Source organism: Lagenorhynchus albirostris, chromosome 18, assembly GCF_949774975.1.
Source record: "Lagenorhynchus albirostris chromosome 18, mLagAlb1.1, whole genome shotgun sequence".
Lineage (NCBI taxonomy): Eukaryota > Metazoa > Chordata > Mammalia > Artiodactyla > Delphinidae > Lagenorhynchus > Lagenorhynchus albirostris.
The window spans coordinates 5,751,544-5,772,990 of record NC_083112.1 but is presented as its reverse complement, the minus strand read 5'-3'; the positions used below and the strand labels follow the sequence as shown (position 1 = coordinate 5,772,990).

At 43.0% G+C, this 21,447-nt stretch overlaps 1 protein-coding gene across 1 annotated transcript in view; it reads left to right on the top strand.

Moving 5' to 3' along the window:
- FLT1 (fms related receptor tyrosine kinase 1) overlaps positions 1-21,447 on the top strand; it is a 173,053-nt gene that overhangs the window by 104,124 nt on the left and 47,482 nt on the right. Inside the window, exon 15 of the mRNA XM_060129362.1 lies at positions 18,371-18,502. Coding sequence (XP_059985345.1) covers positions 18,371-18,502 — 132 coding nt within the window. The remainder of the gene's footprint in view (positions 1-18,370; positions 18,503-21,447) is intronic.

Below are 21,447 nucleotides of genomic sequence, written 5' to 3'. Positions count from 1 at the left end.
GTCTATTATCTATGCATGTTGCTACTGCTGTCTTCCTGTATTGTATCATGAGTTCATGTGTGTGCTCTCTTCCTCTGTGTTTATCATATCACGGCCTCATCCTGAGTACAGTGTATCTTCATGTTATTTGTATCTTGTCCTTTTGTCCTCAAAACCTGTCATAGTGCTTGGCAATGAATCAATGTTTCGTGAATGAATGAATGGTTTTCAGAAAATCTTATCCTTAGCAAGTTCACTTGGTAGCACAAATGCCTAGACTTTGGGGGAGGAGAGAGGCTGCACCATAGAATTTTTAAAGCTAAAGGGACCTTTGGAATATCTTTAGTTCCATTTGAAGAGTAGAAAATGGAGGTGCAAAGAGGTAAAGTGATTTGCCCAAGATGACACACTATTAAGAAAGGTAGTTGCGGGCTTCCCTGATGGTGCAGTGGTTGAGAGTCCGCCTGCCGTTGCAGGGGACGCGGGTTTGTGCCCCAGTCTGGGAGGATCCCACGTGTCACGGAGCGGCTGGGCCCGTGAGCCATGGCCGCTGGGCCTGCGCGTCCGGAGCCTGTGCTCCACAGCGGGAGAGGCCACAGCAGTGAGAGGCCTGTGTACCACAAAAATAAATAAATAAATAAATAAATAAGGAAAAGAAAGGTAGTTTCATAGAAAATTCAGCCCTTGAAGTATTCTAGCAAAATAAAAGGATGAATGAATATGTGAATAAATAATAGCTTGGGAAACAATGTCTGTAATATGCTCCCCTTAGAGATTCAGAGTTCACATTAGTATATTAAAGACCCAAAGAAGTCCTGTACTGAAAAAATCAGGTGAACTGTGCTTTTAAGTTCTGTCTTCCCCAAACTGACTTGATCACAAAATATATTTTGTGAAATGTTGTAAAATGTTGGATGGTCCTTTGAAAATAGTGAATTTGACTTAAATTCAGTTTTTGTGCTTTGGATATGGATTCAAGAATTAGAGTTGAACCAATTTGAAAGCTCATGACTGTTCTGGGATTAGAGGGAGAGACCAGGGAGTTACTATAAATGGAAAAATATGATGAGGTGTTGGGCGGGTTTGCATCCTAGCATTGTCCTCATGGGTCAGAGAATTTGGGCGACTCACTTATCCTTACCCTCTGAGCCTGTATTTCCTTATTTATAAAACTGAGATAATACTGACCACAGAGGAATGTGGTGTGGTTGCAATGAGTTAATATAACTGAGCTGACCCATAGACATGGTTTAGTAAATACTATCTTCCCACCCACCTCCCTCATCTGTATAGAAATTGGCCCACGAATTGTCAGAATCTCTTGGAAGGTATCAGAGGGTTAATTAATAAGTCAGCTCAAATGTCAAACGACTCTAAATCTATCAAAGATGTCCTCCTCACAGCTTTCTTTGATCTTCTGAGGGCCAAAAGAAGAACATCTAAAAAGAGTTTTATATAAATTCTTATATAAAACCTTCCCTAAATATCATTCTAATATGCTATTATTAGCATTTATTGAGTTCCGCTATACTAAATTGTCAATTTTCTCTCTCTCTGTTCCCTTTATTCACTCTTTAAAACTACTATAGTTTTTTTGGAAAGGAATTTCTTAATTTTCTGGAGATAATCTCTTTCTTACATGCATTTATATGGTATTTGTAAAGTTTCATATGTAAGACTCCCATTTGAGGTGGCAGATTCAGCAGCCAATGCAACACCCTGTATGACTGCGACCCTTTTGTCCGTGTGTGTAGATATCTTCAAAAATATCACTTCTTTTAACAAATCTCTAAGTGAAGATTACAGATAACCAAAGTGATCATCCTTAATTAACTCACTGGTTGTTCCAAAGCTGATATAGAAAAACATCAAGATCACAGGCTGAAAAAGACTGAAAACTAGCTCATTATATCCTAAGCCTTTGGAAAGCTCAACTGAGTTTTTAAAACCTGAGAATAAACTGTGCATCCTTTGGAGACTGGAGATGCATCTTTTTTTTTTTTAATTTGCGGTACGCTGGCGTCTCACTGTTGTGGCCCCTCCCGTTGCGGAGCACAGGCGCTGGACGCGCAGGCTCAGCGTCCATGGCTCACGGGCCCAGCCGCTCCGCGGCATGTGGGATCTTCCCGGACCGGGGCACGAACCCGTGTCCCCTGCATCGGCAGGCGGACTCTCAACCACTGCGCCACCAGGGAAGCCCGAGATGCATCTTTTTATATGAAGCCTGGCAACTCAAAAAGAACCTATATACTGAGAGTATTTTGGTGACCTTGGATCATTGATAGGATCTGGCCCATTATCATTGTTTTTGGTAAATGACAACTTACTCGATTCCAAAGAAAACAGAGAAGAGAGTTAATGCTCTGAACAAGTGGCGATCAAACACCTGCTGAGAGAATTTAGGGGAGGGGAACTTCTTCTCTCCCTTCTCATTTCCTTCCAGGAAGACCTTTCCGTGGGGGCAGAGCCATTCTAGAGAAGAAATGCAATTTCTAGAAAGTTCTGTGAAAGCCAAGTAGTAAGTTCTTGGGACAAGGGACATCAAGCAGGGACAGAAGAGGTCCTAAGCACGCAGCCCAGGGAAGCATGTGCTCACGGGGGCAGAAGTCCCCTCCCCAGGGCACCCACGGGCGGACTCCCTACTGCCAGTTGCACAACCCAGCACACCTGCAGGCTTCCCAGGGCCTCGACTGCATGGCCCAACCCTGCTAACTCCCATCTACCCCCATGACTTCCGCCACAGCCTGCACTGGCTCGTTTTCTCCCCCAGCCTCTGGCCAGAGGAGCCTCCTTTCACATCCCAGAGCACATAATCCTTCCTTCTCTCTGATGTTCGCTTTTTTTTTTTTTTTTTTTTTTACAATCTGTGTCACGTCGTAGAGCACATCACTTAGCTGTTCTCTGGTTTGACGTGTGCCCGTTGAAACCTTTGAAGATAGATATACTATCTTCATAGGTTTTCTTTATAGAAAATAATAATAAAAATGTCCTGAGCACTCACCAGGTACCCAGGAACTGTTAGGAGTTTTACAAATGTCTCGTTTATTGATACTTTCCACGACTGTCATCTGAGGTAGGTACCGTTATCAGCTGCATTTCCGGGTCTGTTTTGACTTTGCACACTCTTGTTAGGTGGCCGGTACAATTCTAAGCTCTTTACTAATGTTAGTTTGTTTACTCCTCCTAACAGTTCTATGAGGTTTGCTAAATTATCGTGCCTGTTTGACAGGCTATGGGATGAGGAAGCAGAAACATAAGGGAAATAAGTGGCTCCAGGTCATAGGGTTAGTGGGTAGCAGACCAAGGTTTAAACCAGAAGAGCAACTCTGAACGCAGAGCACGTGGAGGTAAATGCTAGTTCCCATCACTCAGAAGAGAACAGACACTAGTTTTAAATGACCTCGTGGGCATTAACAAGCATTTAAAGCAATGAATATTTTCTCATTTCCAACCCTTAAAGATTAAGCTATAAAAACTGTAGTTTATTTTTAAAATTTAATTTTTAAAAATGTAAAGCATAGGGCTTCCCTGGTGGCGCAGTGGTTGAGAGTCCGCCTGCCGATGCAGGGGACACGGGTTCGTGCCCCGGTCCGGGAAGATCCCACATGCCGCGGAGCGGCTGGGCCCGTGAGCGATGGCCGCTGAGCCTGCGCGTCCGGAGCCTGTGCTCCGCAACGGGAGAGGCCGCAACAGTGAGAGGCCCGCGTACAGCAAAAAAAAAAAAAAAAAAAGTAAAGCATATTAAAATATTCAAAGCATTTTAAAGAAGTGGACATGCCATATATAAAATTAAAAATTATTTTGAACCAAAATCCAGTTAGTTTTAAAAGGTCCGGAATTCATTCCGTATCAGCCCCACAGTCTTTTATTCACTCAGGAGACATCATTAAGGCACTATTTTGTGTCTGGTGCTGTGCAAGGCTCTGCAAATACAGCAGTGAACAAGAAAATGAAAATCTGAATAAGCAAATATCTAAGGTAATCAGTTAGTGTCCGTCTTTAAGTGAACACAGCTCCTTCAGGCACCAGCCATGTGTGTCCTAACTTACTATCATCAGGACAATGGGCAGCAGAGTTAATGAGCCTAAAAATGGAATAAGGTGAATTAATAAATGGGACAGGTAGAAAATGCAGCTCCATCACAGGACTAAAAGTTCTTTAATACATTAGATAATTGAAAAAATACAACCTTTGTACTTTAATTTTCCTGCTTCAACACTGAGTGTGTACAGTAGGTTCTCAATCATTCATTTTTAGTGGAACACATAGAATGGAAGAGAGATAAAGAGGAAATAAGAGAAAATACTCAAAGAGTGATAAAAGGTAGGAGAACCTCCAGATTAGACCCAAGTAAAGAACTGGGAACGATTAGGAGGGACTGAAAGGGTGCCAAGTGTTGAAAGAGGGAGGTGGTTTGAGACCTATTTACTTTGAAGAGACAGGATAAAAGAGAACAGAGCCACTAAAGTGAGTATAATATAAAGGACCAGACGTGAAAGGAAAATGTGAAATGACCAGAACCAGAGAAGCACCACGAGAGCTCTAAGTTGGAGACAGATTCCATGACAGTGGCTGCTTTGAGCGTGGTTGGATTCTTAGGGGTAGACAGACAGGAAAGCTCCTTGAAGAAACATTCTGTTAGGCTAACCATTTTAAGAATTTGCACCCAGACTTGGAACAATGGAATAAAGTCACCCTGGAGAACCTCTGACTCCCCGGAGTGTCTTCATAACTCCTCCAGCCACCTGCCCAAGGGACTGGCAGTTCCCCCGAAATGATCCAAAAAGTCACCTTTCTAGCTCACACTCTTCCCAGATTCTCCAGTGAGGTCCTAAAATGTTTAAAGCTGTGACAGAGCTGAGTAAGCACAGCAAGTGGGGCTGTTGGCCACTGAGTTCGTAGTGACACTATAAGGAGTCAAGATCAGTTTGCAAAGCAGAGGTGGCAGGAGCTGGGTCCAGCTTAGGTCTACACTGATGCCTGCACAAATCATCTCCCAGATGGGGGTACAGAGAAAACGGGGTTCCTGACAAAAGCCATTCAACTGCTGAAAAAAGTAAACCCTTCCTCTCTGAAAATATTTCAGAGAACAGAAGGCGATACTGACCTGAGATGTTTTTAGTAAAGCCCAGGAAACCATCATCGAAATTTCTAGAACAGCAAGACATTTTCAGAATATTTTAAGATTAAAGCAGTAGGGTTGGAACCACAAAGAATTTAGGAAGAATTAATTCCATCTCGAAAGAATTAATTCCGTCTCACTCTCAATGTTCCTTCCTAAGTGAGATCTTGGCCACTAGGACTATTTATCTAAGGATCTAAAAGGGGCATCTTTCCTGTCGTCACTGTGTCACTGACACCAAATATCTGTACCTGTAAGCGCATATTCAGATCAAGGTGACCTACTGTCCTAGTACCTGGGGGACAGAATTACACCTGAAGCGTCAAGTGGTTTTCATAGATCTGAGAAAGATCCTGAGGAAGAGCAGAGGAGAAAGATCAATGAGGATGTTGATGCCCCGGGATGATAAACTGACCGTCACTTTCAGGCTATTTTTGCATGATTTCCTAGAGTAATAAAATTCAGAAATGTCAATTAACCTTTTGCAAAACTTGAATAGTAATTGCCTTTTCTTTCTCATGAAATGTACCCTTATGGTGCAAAATGGATTAAGAGACATTGCAGGAAAGAAATGAGTATAAACATCCCAGGTACACACAGGGCAGCACAGGGGGAGCTGAGTGGGCTGCTCTGTTTATCATTCCCATCATGCGCTGAGGCAGTGTGCTCACGTGATCGGCTCATCAGCCAATCACGTCATCCCTTCCTCTTCCCTCTGTGTCTTTAAGGTAAGGGGTTCTAGGTACCCAGACCAAGAAGGGCCAAGCTTCACTAGTAGATACCCCAGTAGCTCTTCATCCAAAACTCTTCTGCCCGAATATCTCAAGGTTTAGTTGTATCTGTGAGAGCAACGTCAGCGTGAAGGACACGCTGAACATAGCATAGAACCGAGGCTCAGCTCTTTCGTAAGGATAAACTTCCATTCAGAAGGTGAGGGGAAAAGGAGTGGAATTAAGGGGGGATTGGAGTTGGGGTAATAGCAGGGAAGACAGTTCGTCGGTTGGCACTGCCAGAGTTCAGAGCTACTAGCCCAACCCAGACAAGAGGACCCCCGACCCTAACCACAGCTCTAACCTGCTGAAAGACTGGAGAATTACTTCCCGCGATTACTTGCTAATGCTTGGCTGGTTTGGTGGGACTGACGCACGTAGGGCAGCGGAGCTGTAGGGTTTACATCCAGAAAAGTAACCCGTGAGTAGAGGCCCGTTTTGTACTGGAAATCAGTAGAAGTTATTTATGGAGACTCAATCCTGACACCCCCAAATCTCTCTCTTGATCGTCAAGTTCCGCCGTATTTAGGTCTTACATGTACATACATAGCATCGTATCACATCCTAATGCTTTGCCCGAAGAAAACTACTTGGATGCCTTTTCCAGCCTATTATCCTCATCCCCATTCAGCCCAGAAAAGCCTCCCGAAAGCTGTCAGCCACAGCAAGACCCAGCTGAGGGATCACCCGTAAGCCGGCACAGACTCGTTCATATGAACAACAAGGTCCCCTGCAAGTCGTTTACGTTTGGTTGGGTGCCTTTTTAGAAGCCCTCTTGAATGTTCAAATGAAAAATTTAGAGCATAAGAAATGGGAGAGAACTTGTAAATGTGGGCATCACTTTAGAAAACTCCTCTCCCTTTTTAAAAAAAAATTGTGGGAAAATACACCTAAAATTTACCATTTTACCCATTAAAAGTGCACAATTCAGTGACAGTGTTTTAACAATGTTCTGCAACCAGCACCAGTATCTAGTTTCAGCACTTTTGCATCACCTCAAACGGAAACCTCATACCCCTTAAGGCTCTTCCCTTCTGACTGTGAATTAACCTCCTTTTGACCTTTTCTGTGACCTCTTGTGACACATGGAACTGTACTTTGAGCATGGCCACGATCAGCAGCTTGTTTTGTCTGAAGAGCAGTCGATGTTTGAGAGACCAGTCGCAGAGAAAAAGGAAGGGAGAGCAAGAAAAAGAAGAGAGAAATAAAGATGGATGGGGATGGGGGAGGGGGAGGGCAGACTCCCCCAGGAGTCTTCCCAGAGACCAGCAGGGGCTGTGCCCTGTCCAAAGTCACTAACTCCAAAACTAAGAGCCATGGTCTGGGCTCTTGGAGTGGAAGCGGGTCTCCAACCCCAATCCACAATTTCCTGCTTACACTGAAGCCTGGGTGACTAAAGAAAGAAAACTCAGACACTACCTGGATACGTTTTCTCCTCCATCTCTTGGCAAAATAATGAGATGAGGTTTTTCTATCTCACAAGTTCAGCATTTGCATGGAAACCCCTCCTCCCCCCAAGGACAAACTTGAAACAGCTTAACCAGGATCTAAAGTGACACATAGCAACGCAGCTGGGGTCACCACTCTGCCCAGTTCAATTAAGGAAAATATGCCAACAAATACATTCTCAGATAAGCTAATCTGTGAACTCAGCCCATCACTTGCATGACTAAATCGCTGCTGAAAAAGTTAAATCAAGTAAATTCATTCCTCCTCCACCCACATTCAGTCAAAACTTGATTTTTGCATAATCTGCTACTAAGATCCCTCTCCCTCTCTCTCCCTCTCTGCCGCTCTCTCTCGCTCTCTCCCTCTCGCTCCCTCTCGCCCTCTCGCTCCCTCTCGCCAGTCTCCTGAAGGAATAGGTTTTGGTTTGTCCTTTTATTGCTCTAACCCACAACTGTAAATTGCTGTGAAGCATAGATCTGCTTTTCTTCAAAAATATTTGATCATTCTATACATAGTCAATATTATAAAGTTTTGCAAATATCTAAGTATTTGGATCCACAGAGCTTTTCAACTTTCATTCAGCGGCTCTTCGTTGATGGTAAAGAGGCCTACAGTTTCATTATTAAAACTACTGTTATTTATTTTAATAAGTAATACACGAGTACATTTTCATTTTAAAAGCTCACACAGTACCAAATAGAATAAGCTATAAAAATTTCCCTTATGGGGAAATGGACACATAACTGTTTCATGTGTATTTCATCAAAGATTTTTCCATTTTTTACCTACATATGTGTATATATGCAAATGTGGGACACAGATATATGTGAGGCAAATGATAGATGGGGTTCATTCATTCATTCAACAGCTGTTCACTGAGAGCCAGCTATGTGCCAGGAATATACCAGGTGCTGGAAACTAAACAGGGACCTTGAATTTCCATCCTAATGCAAAAGTACAGGTAATAAATTTAACAGACAAAACTATAAGCCTGTGGCATACAATCAGATAGTACTAACTACTGTGATGAACAAGATAAGATAATGGATTACAGTAGGGCTATATGGGAAAGCCAGCATCTCTAAGATAAGTCTGAGTTGAGCACATACTCTGTGGGGTTTTTTTTCCCTATTTATTTATTTATTTATTTGTGGTACGCGGGCCCCTCACTGTTGTGGCCTCTCCCGTTGCGGAGCACAGGCTCCGGACGCGCAGGCTCAGCGGCCATGGCTCACGGGCCCAGCCGCTCCGCGGCATGTGGGATCCTCGCGGACCGGGGCACGAACCCGTGTCCCCTGCATCGGCAGGCGGACTCCCAACCACTGCGCCACCAGGGAAGCCCACGCTCCACGTTTTGTTTTATGACTTGGCTTTTATCACAATATATCCTGGAGATCTTTCTATGGCTGTACATATTGTCTGCCTCATTTTTTTAAGCAGGCATACACTATAACATAGTATGTGTTCCCATAATTTATTTAGCTATTCTCCTAACGATGGAAAAATACCTTCTTGACTTTAACCTCTTCTGCAGTGCCGTATTATTTCCTGCCTTAAAATGGTCATAGAAACGCTACTTTACTATTCACAGAAAGGCCACTTTAGGTGAATGGCTGTATCCTGCAGTACAAATTCATCCAACCTCATGGAAGGGGCTATGGCCAATCTGAACATACCACAAGAATTTATTGGGGCGGGGATGAGTGCATGTGTGTATATTACGTGTGTGCGCACACACACGCATGTGTTTATAACTTCTAGACATAAATAGTGAATAGCTAAGGTTTTATAGCTAATAACCGTAGAGTTAGCACCACTTGACATGTTTTTTAAGTGCCCAAATCATCTTGAACTACTTCATTGGAACAATAGTAAAGTTCACAGTGAAAGGGCAAAAAAACGCTTTTCACTTTTAAGTGTTTAGAAATACATGTGTTTTTGGCATAGTTTCAAGGTGCTCACTTCAACCACAACCCCTTCAATTCAACTGGTTTACAATTTCTTAAGAGCGTTTAGAAACTATTCTGTTATCATAACCCACTTTGGGAAGTTAAACTAGTAAAGCAATAGACATCTCAAATGAAAGAACCTTTGTTTATGGCTTTTCCCTTATTCAGTGATTGTACGGAGAGGAATATTATACAGCTTTTCCATCACTGCCCTTAATCTCATTCTTTTCTAAGAGCGTCTCTTCTTTATCTTTTTCAAGGCTATAGAGCAAACAGCCTCACCACAGATCACATCGCCCATCACATCCCCTTTAGACCATATGTTTTAAACATCTCACAACTCTCTTCCAACTTAGCACATTATTTTAAGGCTGCTTTTCACCATGTCTCAGATTATTCCATACTTTACCAACTTTTTTTTTCTTACATCTGTAAAGGCTTTGCCACAAGGCTTGATCTTAGAGTGAAATTCTCAATAAAGAAGGAAGAAGCTGCGTGGTGACATTTGAAAACATAGGACTCATTCATCTTTTTAGTGCTATTTGATGAGCCCATCATTCTTCATTTCCGAATTTTGTCAGCCTTTTAAATTTACTAAGCTTGGATTTCTCTTCCCCAGACATAGGTTTCCAACCTCCAAAGTTTGACTGGACATGTACTATCTCCTTTGTGGTGTTTGCAGGAAATCAATCAGACATCCTATCGCTAGTTTTCTTGGGTCACCTTTAACCATCCTGAATCTGTATTTTCGCTCTTCTGATCCGTAATTCAGATACAGCTCTCAGCTACTGAATTCCTTTAAGAACTGCCAATCTAAAGGTATGATTACTTACTGTGTACCTAGAACTGTATACATCATCATCATAGCTACCATTTACTGAAAACTTATCATATGCCAACTTCAAAGCATTTATCATTTAGTTGGTGAGCCAAGACTATCATAACAAAAATTACTTTTTTTTCCCTAAACGTAACACTCATTCCCTACCATGAGCCAGACATTTTAGTATATTCTAAAGAAAAGGGAAATGAGTAAAACTTAGTCCTTACCTTTGAAAAACTTACACGTAATAGGTACAAAGTCAATTCAAAAATATGCAACATGAATGGCATAAAATTCCATCAGATACAAATTAGCACCTCTGAGGTAATCAAGGGAGGCTTCAGGGAGGAAATGTCATTAGAATTGGACTTTAATGGGTGAAGAAGAGTTTTGATCATGATAACTTGTACGTTTCCATAGGAATTGTCATGACTTTTGTGGTTGGAAATTATTTAGGTGATCCTTCTGTAAGGAAGCAGGCCTACAATGAAATTACCTCAGCAACACAAAGCAGAGCATCACGTTTATGAGTTCTACTTGTTCTAATAACTGACACCCAAAGGGGAAAGACGAAATTCAGATAAAGTGACTCTTCAAAGAACCCAATACGATATGGGGATATACGTATATGTATAGCTGATTCACTTTGTTATACAGCAGAAACTAACACACCATTGTAAAGCAATTATACTCCAATAAAGATGTTTAAAAACAAAAAGAACCCAATGCCATTTTGCATAATAACAAAAATTACAACGTTATCAAGGAATAAATATAACTGAAGAACAATATATTTAAAGAGAAAATCCTAAAGCTATCAAATGACATACAAGATGACCTAAGTAATGCAAAGATATTTGGTATTCTTAGATGGGAATATTTATTATCAAGTTGAACCATGTTTGAGCCATTTTATAGGTCAAAATACTGACAATGTCATGTTTCGACCTAAAAATAAATATGACAATTTCCCCCAAATTATTACATAAATTCAGTGGAATTCCCATCAACATTCCAACAGTGCTTTTTACAGAGTTTGACAAGCTAAACCTGAAATCCATATTGAAGAGTAAAGGTCCAAGACACTTTTGAAAAAGGGATCATCTCATACCAAATATCAGGATGTGTTATCAAGCAATCATAACTTAAGTTAATCATGGTTTAACTCATGTGGGACAGATAAATAGGTCATTGTGAACAAATAGCCTAAAAACAGAACCACAAATATATGGACCCTGAGTATCTGACAGAGCTGCCACCAAAACTCAGTGGGAGAAGAACAGATTATTCCATAAGTGAAGCTGGCATAATTGGCTATTTATACAGTAAAAGTTAGATTCTTTTTTTTTTTTTTTTTTCTTTGTGGTATGCGGGCCCGTCACTGTTGTGGCCTATCCCGTTGCGGAGCACAGGCTCCGGACGCGCAGGCTCAGCGGCCATGGCTCACGGGCCCAGGCGCTCCACGGCATGTGGGATCCTCGCGGACCGGGGCACGAACCCGTGTCCCCTGCATCGGCAGGCGGACTCTCAACCACTGCGCCACCAGGGAAGCCCTAAAAGTTAGATTCTTACCTCACGCAATAAACATACCCTTCTCCAAAAGAAAATCTAGATGTATTAAACACCTAAGTGAGAAAAGGCAAAATTCTTTCATCAGATTTTTTGGGGAAGAAAGTATATAAGGGGAATGAATAGTTTATGATATCAGAATAGGAAATATTTCTTTAACAAGTAACAAAAAGCACAAAGGATAATAGGAAGATTGATAAATTTGACTGCATTAAGATTCTAAAAGCTTTTGTATTAAAAATTCACCATAGGGGCTTCCCTGGTGGCGCAGTGGTTGAGAGTCCGCCTGCCGATGCAGGGGACGCGGGTTCGTGCCCCGGTCCGGGAAGATCCCACATGCCGCGGAGCGCCTGGGCCCGTGAGCCATGGCCAATGGGCCTGCGCGTCCGGAGCCTGTGCTCCGCAACGGGAGAGGCCACAACAGTGACAGGCCCGCGTACAGAAAAGAAAAAAAAAAATTTCACCATAAACAAAGTTTCAAAGACGGTTCATAGAATGGGGAAGACTTGTAACATATTTAACAAGGGCTCAGGATCCAAAACATATAAAGAACCCTAAAATCATTGAGAACAAAACAAATAGGCTAATAGGAAAATGTGCAAAGGACACAGAACAGGCAATTCACAGGAAAAGAAGCCTGAATGGCCAACCAAAATGGAAAAAGATGTTCCACCTACTAGTAATCAGGGATGTCACTTCACACCCCAAATTTTGCCATCAGTTAAAACACCTGATAACACCAAATACTGGTGAGTAATGGGAAAGGGGAGCCCTTACTCATTGCTGGTTAAAGTGTAAATTGGTATATTTTGGAAGACAATTTTGTGATACTTGGTAGAGCTCAAAATGGGTATATCCTATAACCCAGTACAAGGAGATATTGCATAACAAGGTACCCAGAGCTGTATCAGATGTGCATTGTGGCCTTCTTTGTAACATCAAAAAAAAGTGGAAACTACCTAACTACCGTATAGGAGAGAAGTGGATTAAAAAAAAAAAAATCTGTGGCTTTTTAATATAGTGGAATATTACATGTCAGTGAAGTGAACTCCATCTACACGTATCAACAAGGATAAATATTAAAACACTGTTGAATAGTGTTTTAATATTTATTTTTAAAAAAATCCAAGTTAAAAAAAGGATATGTACCATATGACACAATTTATTTGGAATTTTAAAACCCACAAAACAATATTATATATTCTATAGAGATACACATCCATCAATATGTAGACAAAGTACAAAAACATGAGGATGAGGTGCACCAACTTTAGGATAGTGGTAGCTTTGGAGAGAGGGAGGAGAAGGGGGAAAGTATCTATAAATTTTTGCAGCAACGTGGATGGACCTAGAGATTGTCATACTGAGTGAAGTCAGTCAGACAGACAAACATCATATGATATCGCTTACGAGGAATCTAAAAAAAATGGTACAAATGAACTTATTTACAAAACAGTAAGAGTCACAGATGTAGAAAACAAACTTATGGTTACCAACGGGGAAAGGGGGGAGGGATAAATTGGGAGACTGGGATTGACATATACACACTAGTATGTATAAAATGGATAATAAGAAGCTGCTGTGTAGCACAGGGAACTCTACGCCATACTCTGTAATGACCTATATGGGAAAAGAATCTTCAAAAGAGTGGATATATGTATAACTGAATCACTTTGCCGTACAGCAGAAACTAACACAACACTGTAAATCAACTATACTCCAATAAAAATTTTAAAATTAAATTAACACTTCAAAAACAAGAGGGGTCTAAAGCAAATATGGCAAAATGCTGACATCTGGCTCTCTTAATAGTGAGCCACATGGGTTATATTTTTTCTGCACTCTTAAAATCTTTGAAATTACAATGAAAAAATTCAAAACTAAAAAGAGAGCCCTCCTTAAAAGGTGAGCTCCACTGGTAGACCAGAGCCTGTATCATAGTGAACAGGTTGCATCAAGGTAGCAACAGGTTAAGGCATTAAAGAAACTAGGGGACGGACTTCCCTGATGGTCCAGTAGTTAAGACTTCACCTTCCAATGCAGGGGATGTGGGTTCGACCTCTGGTTGGGGAGTTAAGATCCCACGTGCCTCCCGGCCGAAAAACCAAAACATAAAACAGAAGCAATATTGTAACAAATTCAATAAAGACTTAAAAAAAAAAAAGAACTATAGTTGTCTCCCCAAGTTTAAGTATGGGCAGAAGATTTGATGAATGGGGAAAAATAATAAGGGGATTAACTGGCCTGTTTATGTGAGAAGGGAAATAAGTAGCGAGAGTAGAGAATGAGAGAAGCGTGACGAGGTTTCTCAGGGGTCTGATGATGACGTATCCAGGTCTGTGCCTTTGTTGCTATGCAGAGTGAGGCCAAGTCAGAAAGAAGAGCTGTGCTTGTTGATTTTGGACACTTTCTCACCCCATCTCTCCTCCACGTGATGGGAAGAGGGAACTGAGCCAGATGATGTCAGCTCATCAGCGTCCCTGGCACCATCCTCTCACCTCTACAATTACACATCTGTCTCCTTGGGTGAAATCCAAGTCCTCTGACTTTATTTGATCATGCCGTTAGCCTTAATTTGGGATCTGAGTGATAGAAACTTGGTTGAGGCTCAGGTCAGCTGCAGTGGAGACCACTGTGGGTAGCCAGATCGCTGCTCTTCCGAACGTTCATTGCCCCGATCACCCACTCTCCAGCCACACTTTCACTTTCTGGGAGCGCCACTTATACCCTATCTTGCACTTTTCAAAGCTTTCACTGAAATTATTTTTGTTGATCCTCATAGCAATACCGTGAAAGAGATAAAGCAGGGGTTTTTTGTTTGTTTTACAGATGGGGAAACCGCCCCACAGGGATTAAATGATCTAGCCAAGGTTACAGGGCAGAGCTCTCATGTTTTTTCCAGAACCATCCTGGACTCACCTCTGTCTATTCCTGGATCCAATAAAGCACCAATTTCTGTGGCTTGTTTCTACAAAGTGTCTGTTTCCATCTCTCCCCCCTCCACTTCCTTTCCCACCATCCACACTTAGAGCCTCATCACTCCTTGCCTGAATTACCACTGCTGAGCTGGACTTCCAGATACCACTTTTTCCTCATTCCAGTCCATCCTGCATTCTCCTTCTAGACTAAACTTCCTTAAACATTGCTCTCATTAGGTCATTTCCCTCAAAAATCTTTGTGACCCTCTCTTTCCTTCTCCATTGAATGGAAACTCCTCAGCCAGGATTTCAAAGCTCTCCTTAATCTGGACTCACCTTTTCCAGTCAACTATTCAAAACAGGTGCTTTGAAAATAAAAGTGGCTAAGAAACACATGAAAGAATGTTCCGAAAAGATACAAATTAAGACAACCATCATTTTACTCTATCAAATCAACAAAGTTTTGTGTTTTCTATTTTTTAGATGCTACTGGGAGGAAAGTGATGAAATAGTCTCTTATCCTCTGCTGGTAGAAGCTTTGACTGGTGTTATCTTTTTGGAGGGCAGTGTGATTAGATGAATCAAGAGCTTTTGACCTAATAGATCTGTTTCTGGAAATCTCTCCTAAGGAAATAATCTGAAATTCAGAAAAATCTTTATGCTTAAAGATGTCATTGCGCTATTATTTATAGTTATGAGCAATTAGATATAACCTAACACCATTCATTAGGGTACATGCATATGATGACTGACTATATTCAAAGCATGTAAGGACATGGGGAATAACTTATGCTATGATATTGGGGGGCTGGGGTCAGTATTTAAATTTGTATAAGCATTAGGAGAAATCTTACCAACATTTCACTGCTGGACTTGTTTCCTCTCTCCCAGCACACTATTTCACACCTTCTTCTCTCGCTTCAAACCTCCAAAATCACCTCCTCCTCAGTTTCAACAGATAAGTACCTCTTGTTTATTGAGAAAATGTATCACCAAATTGTCCAGTCTATGTCCCTTTACGCTCTGCCATTCTTCCTGTTAGACTCCTATCCAAGGCCAGTTCAGCCACTGAGTTCCATCTCCCTCTCACTTCTTTAAGAATCCACTCCTGGTACTGTTCCTTCTGTTCGTTCTCTCTCTCTCTCTCTCTCTCTCTCTCTCTCTCTCTCTCTCTGTCCCCCCCCCCAGATTATTCCTATCAGCACGTAAACATGCTGTAAAGTTTCACATTTCTAAAACGAATTCATTCCTTGACCTCGTGCTGATCTCCAGCTACCCTCCTGACAGTAACCCCCTAACCGTCTCTCCTCCATCACCTCCTGTCTCTAAGTGACAGTCATCATGCTTCTGTTCCCAGATGTCACTGAAACGGCTCATTGCCAAACACAGTGGTCTGTGATCTCCCTTCTTCGTAGTCTCTCAGCTGCACCGAACGTAGCTCGTCGCTCTTCTCCATCATGAGCTCTCTCTTTGGTTCTAGGAATCACGCTCTCCTGGTTTTCTTGCAACCTCCCGGGCTACTCCTCCTCAATCCCTGCTGCTTCCTCTTTCTCTGATTTCCCGGGGCTCAGCCTTCAGGCCAGCTGTCGTCTCTCTCCGGACTCACTTCCCATGAGCTTTGTTTCCATTCCCCTGGCTTTCCATGCCTCCCGAATGTTGAGTCCCTGCAGCCAGCTCTAACCCCGACCTCCTCCCTGGGCCCCCAATGAAACCTCACGAAACAGAACAGAACTCTTGATTTTTCTCCCTCAAACCTGCTCCCCCGCCCCCAGGAAAGGTACCACCACCCTCCCAGCTGTTCAAACTATCAACCCTGAAGCCAGACTTTTATTACTCTTTTTCATGTACCACATGCTAACCCACAAGCAAGCCTTCAAAAGATCCCCAGCGCCACCAATCCCTACCACTTCCAACAAACAGTCACCCCTGGACAAAGCCACTGTATCTTTCCCTAAACAAGCTCCTTCCTGCCCCACGGGCTTTATATGTGTTACTCCCTGTGCCTAGAATGCCCTTTTCCAGGTCCTCACCTGCTCACCTCCCGGGTCTCTGCTCAAAACATCACATGCTCAGAGTCTCCTCAGAACACCCCATCTAAGGTAGCTTCTTCACCTTCCTTAACTTGTGACCTCCTTAACCGGGTCTATTTCCCTCACAAACGTTATGGCTACTTGAAATGACATTCTTTACTGGTACTTCTCCCAAACTCTAATTTAAGCCCTTTGCAGGCAAGGACTCATTTGCCTTGCTTATTACCGTATCACCAGCATCTAGACTGGTGTCCAGTACACGGTGGCCCTCAAAAATAGTCATTATGTCAATGAACAAGCTGTGTAAAAAAGGCCACTTTAAAAAGACTAAAGGAGAACTGACCGGGGGTGAGATTGTAGGTTTGTTTGTCTTTTCAGATTTTCTTTATGCTTTCCAGTATTTCTCCAGTTTTTGTTATCAGATACAGTTTTCATAGTCAGGAGAATACAAACTATTTCAACTAACAAAATACAGCCTCTGGTCTGGTCGGGTTCAATTTATTCCGGAACAAGCACTTGGCGCGTGTTCATTTCAGGGTCTTGCCTTTTCTCAGTGGCCCCCCTTCTCGCATCACCTCTGATAACCTGACCTCAACTCAAGGCCCATATACTCCGTGACGCCTTCCCTGAGTGGCCTGTTCTTATTGAGCTCCTCCCTGGCCACACTTTACATTTGATTGGGTCCGCTGTGCTACGTGTATTTATTCTCACGCATCAAACATTTTCTGTTTGCTGGTGTGTGCATGTGTGTGTGTGTGTGTGTGTATGTGTGTGTGTCGAGGGGTGGGGAGGGAGGGAGGGAGAGAGAGAGAGAGAGAAAGAGGGAGAGAGAGAGAGAGAGAGAATGTATGTATGTAGTGTTTGGTATGAGTTGATTTTCCCTCCTCAACAGACACGGTGTCTTAGCCTGCCCCTCCCTACCCCCCCAAGTCTCTGCCACAGGCTAAAGTACAGTCAGTGCTCAAATACATGGGGCAGTACTTGCTATTGAAGCGACTGGGTCTGGAAGCTCCTTCCCTCGCACCGGCTCCACAGTAATACTTACACCTGCATTTACTGAGCACCTACTACGTGCTGGGCAGTTGCTATTCGTTTTCCCGTTGATTGAGTAGGAACTGCTTTCACTGTCATCGTAAGACTGAGGAAACTGAAACAGAAAGGTGAAGTAACTGGCCTAAAGCGACAGAGCTGTGCTGGGGAGGCCTTGATTAAAGCCCAGCCCAAGCTCTTTACCACTGTGACCAACGAAATGGGATTGGCTTGGACCACTGAGCCACGAATGTGCTTTCCATCAAACTGCACGCTCTCGGTTGAGTCCCTTAGCCTCCCCAAACTTCAGTGTCCACGTTTGAAAGATGGAGACGATAACCCCTTACAGGGTGGTTGTCGAGATAGGAATGGGGTGTCGGTCGTGCCTGACACACGGCGGGCATTGAGGAAATGGTAGTTATTATTATTATTATTATTATTAGATATGCTGCCTCCTTGATATGTGCTCTTTCAAGTTGGGGGCCGTAGCCCCATCTCATTTCTTTCTGGCCTGGGTCAGATCTGCGTCTCCCAAGTAGGGGCTCAGAGCTCTAGAAGGTACTACGAAAAAGCCTGGAGGAGAGAAAACAAATACGCAGCCCTGGCCCAGGTGAACCAGAGCCTGTACTTCCTCGTCTGGAGGCATAATGATAGGAAGAGGGTTGCGTTACAGAAGTGGCTGTTTTGTTTTGTCATCCAGGCTCACTCATCTAAACATCTCTCGCTCCCCAGGAATTATTTTAGGACCAGGAAGCAGCACGCTGTTTATTGAAAGAGTCACGGAAGAGGATGAAGGTGTCTATCACTGCAAAGCCACCAACCAGAAGGGGTCCGCGGAGAGTTCGGCATACCTCACCGTGCAAGGTAAACAACTGCTCCAGAGAGCGCGAGAAGCTGCTCAGACACCTATTTCCCTGTTTGTTGAACTTGCCAGCTCCCAGCGTCCCACTGCCCCTCCAGTCTGTTCCTTTCCCTGACCTCCTTTTCCCCTCCCCGTCCCGCTGGGAAGGCCTGGCTGGTCCCCCTCCCGGCGAGGCTGAAGGTGAGGACACAGGCCACCGTCGGAACACAGTCTCTGTGGGGGGACAGTAGTTCCTGGAAGACAGGAGAGCCAGCTGCTGCCAGAGCCATGACACTGACCCACAGAGAATGACCAGAGTGGCCACACCTGTGAGAAAGAAATCCAAGAAAGCAGAAGCTGGGTGTAGAGAGAAAAAAACCCACACACTGGAAATTATCCATTCTTTTTCTAGTTCCCACCAGTTACACGTATGCTGGCTCTTCCCGCCGTTTTTGTAAACTGGTTTTTTAACACGAAGTAGGCTGCAAAATACTCTCAGAGAAGCAACACGTGATAAACAGACCACGTGGAAGAAAAATATTCCAAGGGCTTCCTCAGACAGTTTTGTTGAGCAGCAAAACCTAAAGGGACCTCATCCGACCGCGGACTCTGGCCATGTGGCTTCCATTTAGAACAGAGATTAGACCTCAATTTCAATTCTCCAAAGCCAAAAATCATCCCAGAAAACATAACATTTATAGCACCGTAAAGTCTTCGAATTGGCGCCTCTCAGATGTATACACATCTATGGCTCGCTGAGGTTTTACATGAAGCGATGGAATTTCTTCAGTAGCCTGTTTGCAAATGCTCCCCAGTAGACTTCAGAATATGTAAGAATTTCTGAAGGAAATCTTGCAGCGGTTCGTGGTTACCATCATCCTCAGCCCAGCACACTCGGTCCTGCACATGCTTCTCCTCCATCCTCAGCTCTCATCCCCTCACACGCCCCAGGCCCCCCACCTGGACTAAACCGGAACACACCGCACTGCCCCTGGTCCCTCTGCCCTTTACACGTCGTTTTCCCTTTGTCTGAACAGCCTTCCTTCCCAACTTGTTCTCCCCCAGACAATCCTCCTCCCACCTTTTACTTTTTTATCTTTTTTCCTGAAGTACAGTTAATTTACATTGTGGTAGTTTTAAGTGTACAGCAAAGTGATTCAGTTATACATTATACATATTCTTTTTCAGATTCTTTTCCATTATAGGTTATTATAAGATATTGAGTAGAGTTCCCTGTGCTCTACAGCAGGTCCTTGCTGTTTACCTGTTTTATATATAGTAATCCTACTCATCTTTTAAAATCCACTTTCGCTCTTGGGTCACTTTCTCTACACCTCATCTCTCGTGTCTCACCACCATGCCCCCTGAACCCCGTGCTCCCACAGCGCTTGGCACTTGGACCTTGAATACAATGCTCATCATTGCGCATTATTCTCTCTCCTGGTGCAGAGACTCGAGAAATGTTCGTTGGATTAATCTCTTTAGAAACCCACCAGTGAATGTCTGAAAAGAGAAACACATCACTATATTGTTGAGGGCATTCGAGAGAAGCCAAATTAAATTAAGTCAACCACTTATATATCTGCCCAGGACGCTGCAGGATATGGACGTGCAAGTCACGATCCCTAACCTCTCTGTGCTTTGAAAACCTAATTGGAAGGCGATTAAGGGGAACATGAAACCGTTAGAACCAGATCAATGAACATTTTGAGCTCCTCCTGTGGGTAACACAGAAACCCTAGTTTGTATAAAACAGACTACACAGTGCCGCTGATAAAGGCTAAAGGACTTCCTAGAGGCCAGAAACGATATGGCGAGTGACTTGACCTCTGAAGGAGGCCTTGCAGGATGTTGGATTGGCCAAGTGGATGGGGCAGGAAAGAAGACAGTGAGTTAAGTGGCAGCTCTGGACCTCCCACACTGATATCTCCCTTGGCAATGACAGAATCTCAACGATTCTAACCATTTCCTATTGGCTGGTCCATTGAATTTTCTGAGGAATTGGTACTTTTGTTTTTAAATTTATCTTACTGAAGTATAGTTGATTTACGATGTTGTGTTAATCCTACCGTACAGCAAAGTGATTCAGTTATACATATACATTCTTTTTCATATTCTTGTCCATTTTGCTTTCTCACAGGATATTGAATATAGTCCCCTGTGCTATGCAGTAGGACCTTGTTGATTATCCATCCTCTATATAATAGTTTGCATCTGCTGATCCCAAACGCCCAATCCCTCCCTCCCCGACCCCGAGGAATTGGTACTTTGGATTCATGATCGCTTTTTCCTCACGGGGCATTAATCTTCAATATCACTTAGAGAGACGGTCTAATCTGCAAGGTAGCTGCAGACACTATATATACGACTCCTTCTTTTCACCCATTATTGCCCCCAACAGCCCTGTTTTGAGTTCTTGTGTCTGCTTTTTATAGTTTTTCTGCCGTCTCCTCCTTTGCTCTCTTTTGTAACTCTTTCTCTGCTCTCAGAGTGATGGCTGTATCCAGCCTCTCTGCTGAAAAACTGTGGTTAGCTGAGAAATTACCTGATCAGCCATCATCAAGCCACACATGAAATATCTGTACCTATTTCTAAGAGAAGCATAAACAAACGAAGGCATATCCTAATACGGTAATGATAAAACAGTGCGAGGAAATGAGGATGTTTAGTCTAAAAATGAGTCCACTTGGGGAGGACAGGATTGTTTTCTTCAAATATTTAAAGAGCTTTCAGACAGAGGAGATGTTGGCCTCATTCTTTGACTCACCAGAAAAGATAACCAGAACCAAGGAAGGGAGATGGTGGTAAAATTTCAAAGAGGCAGGTTTCAGCTCCACATAAAGGTATAATTTTGAATAGGAGGAATTTCTGAAAGTTGACAGTATGTGCATCTTGTGAATGAGACGCAGTATCTTGAACAGAAGTACTCTGGGCTCATTGAATAAAAATGTCATCCTTGGATGCTGTT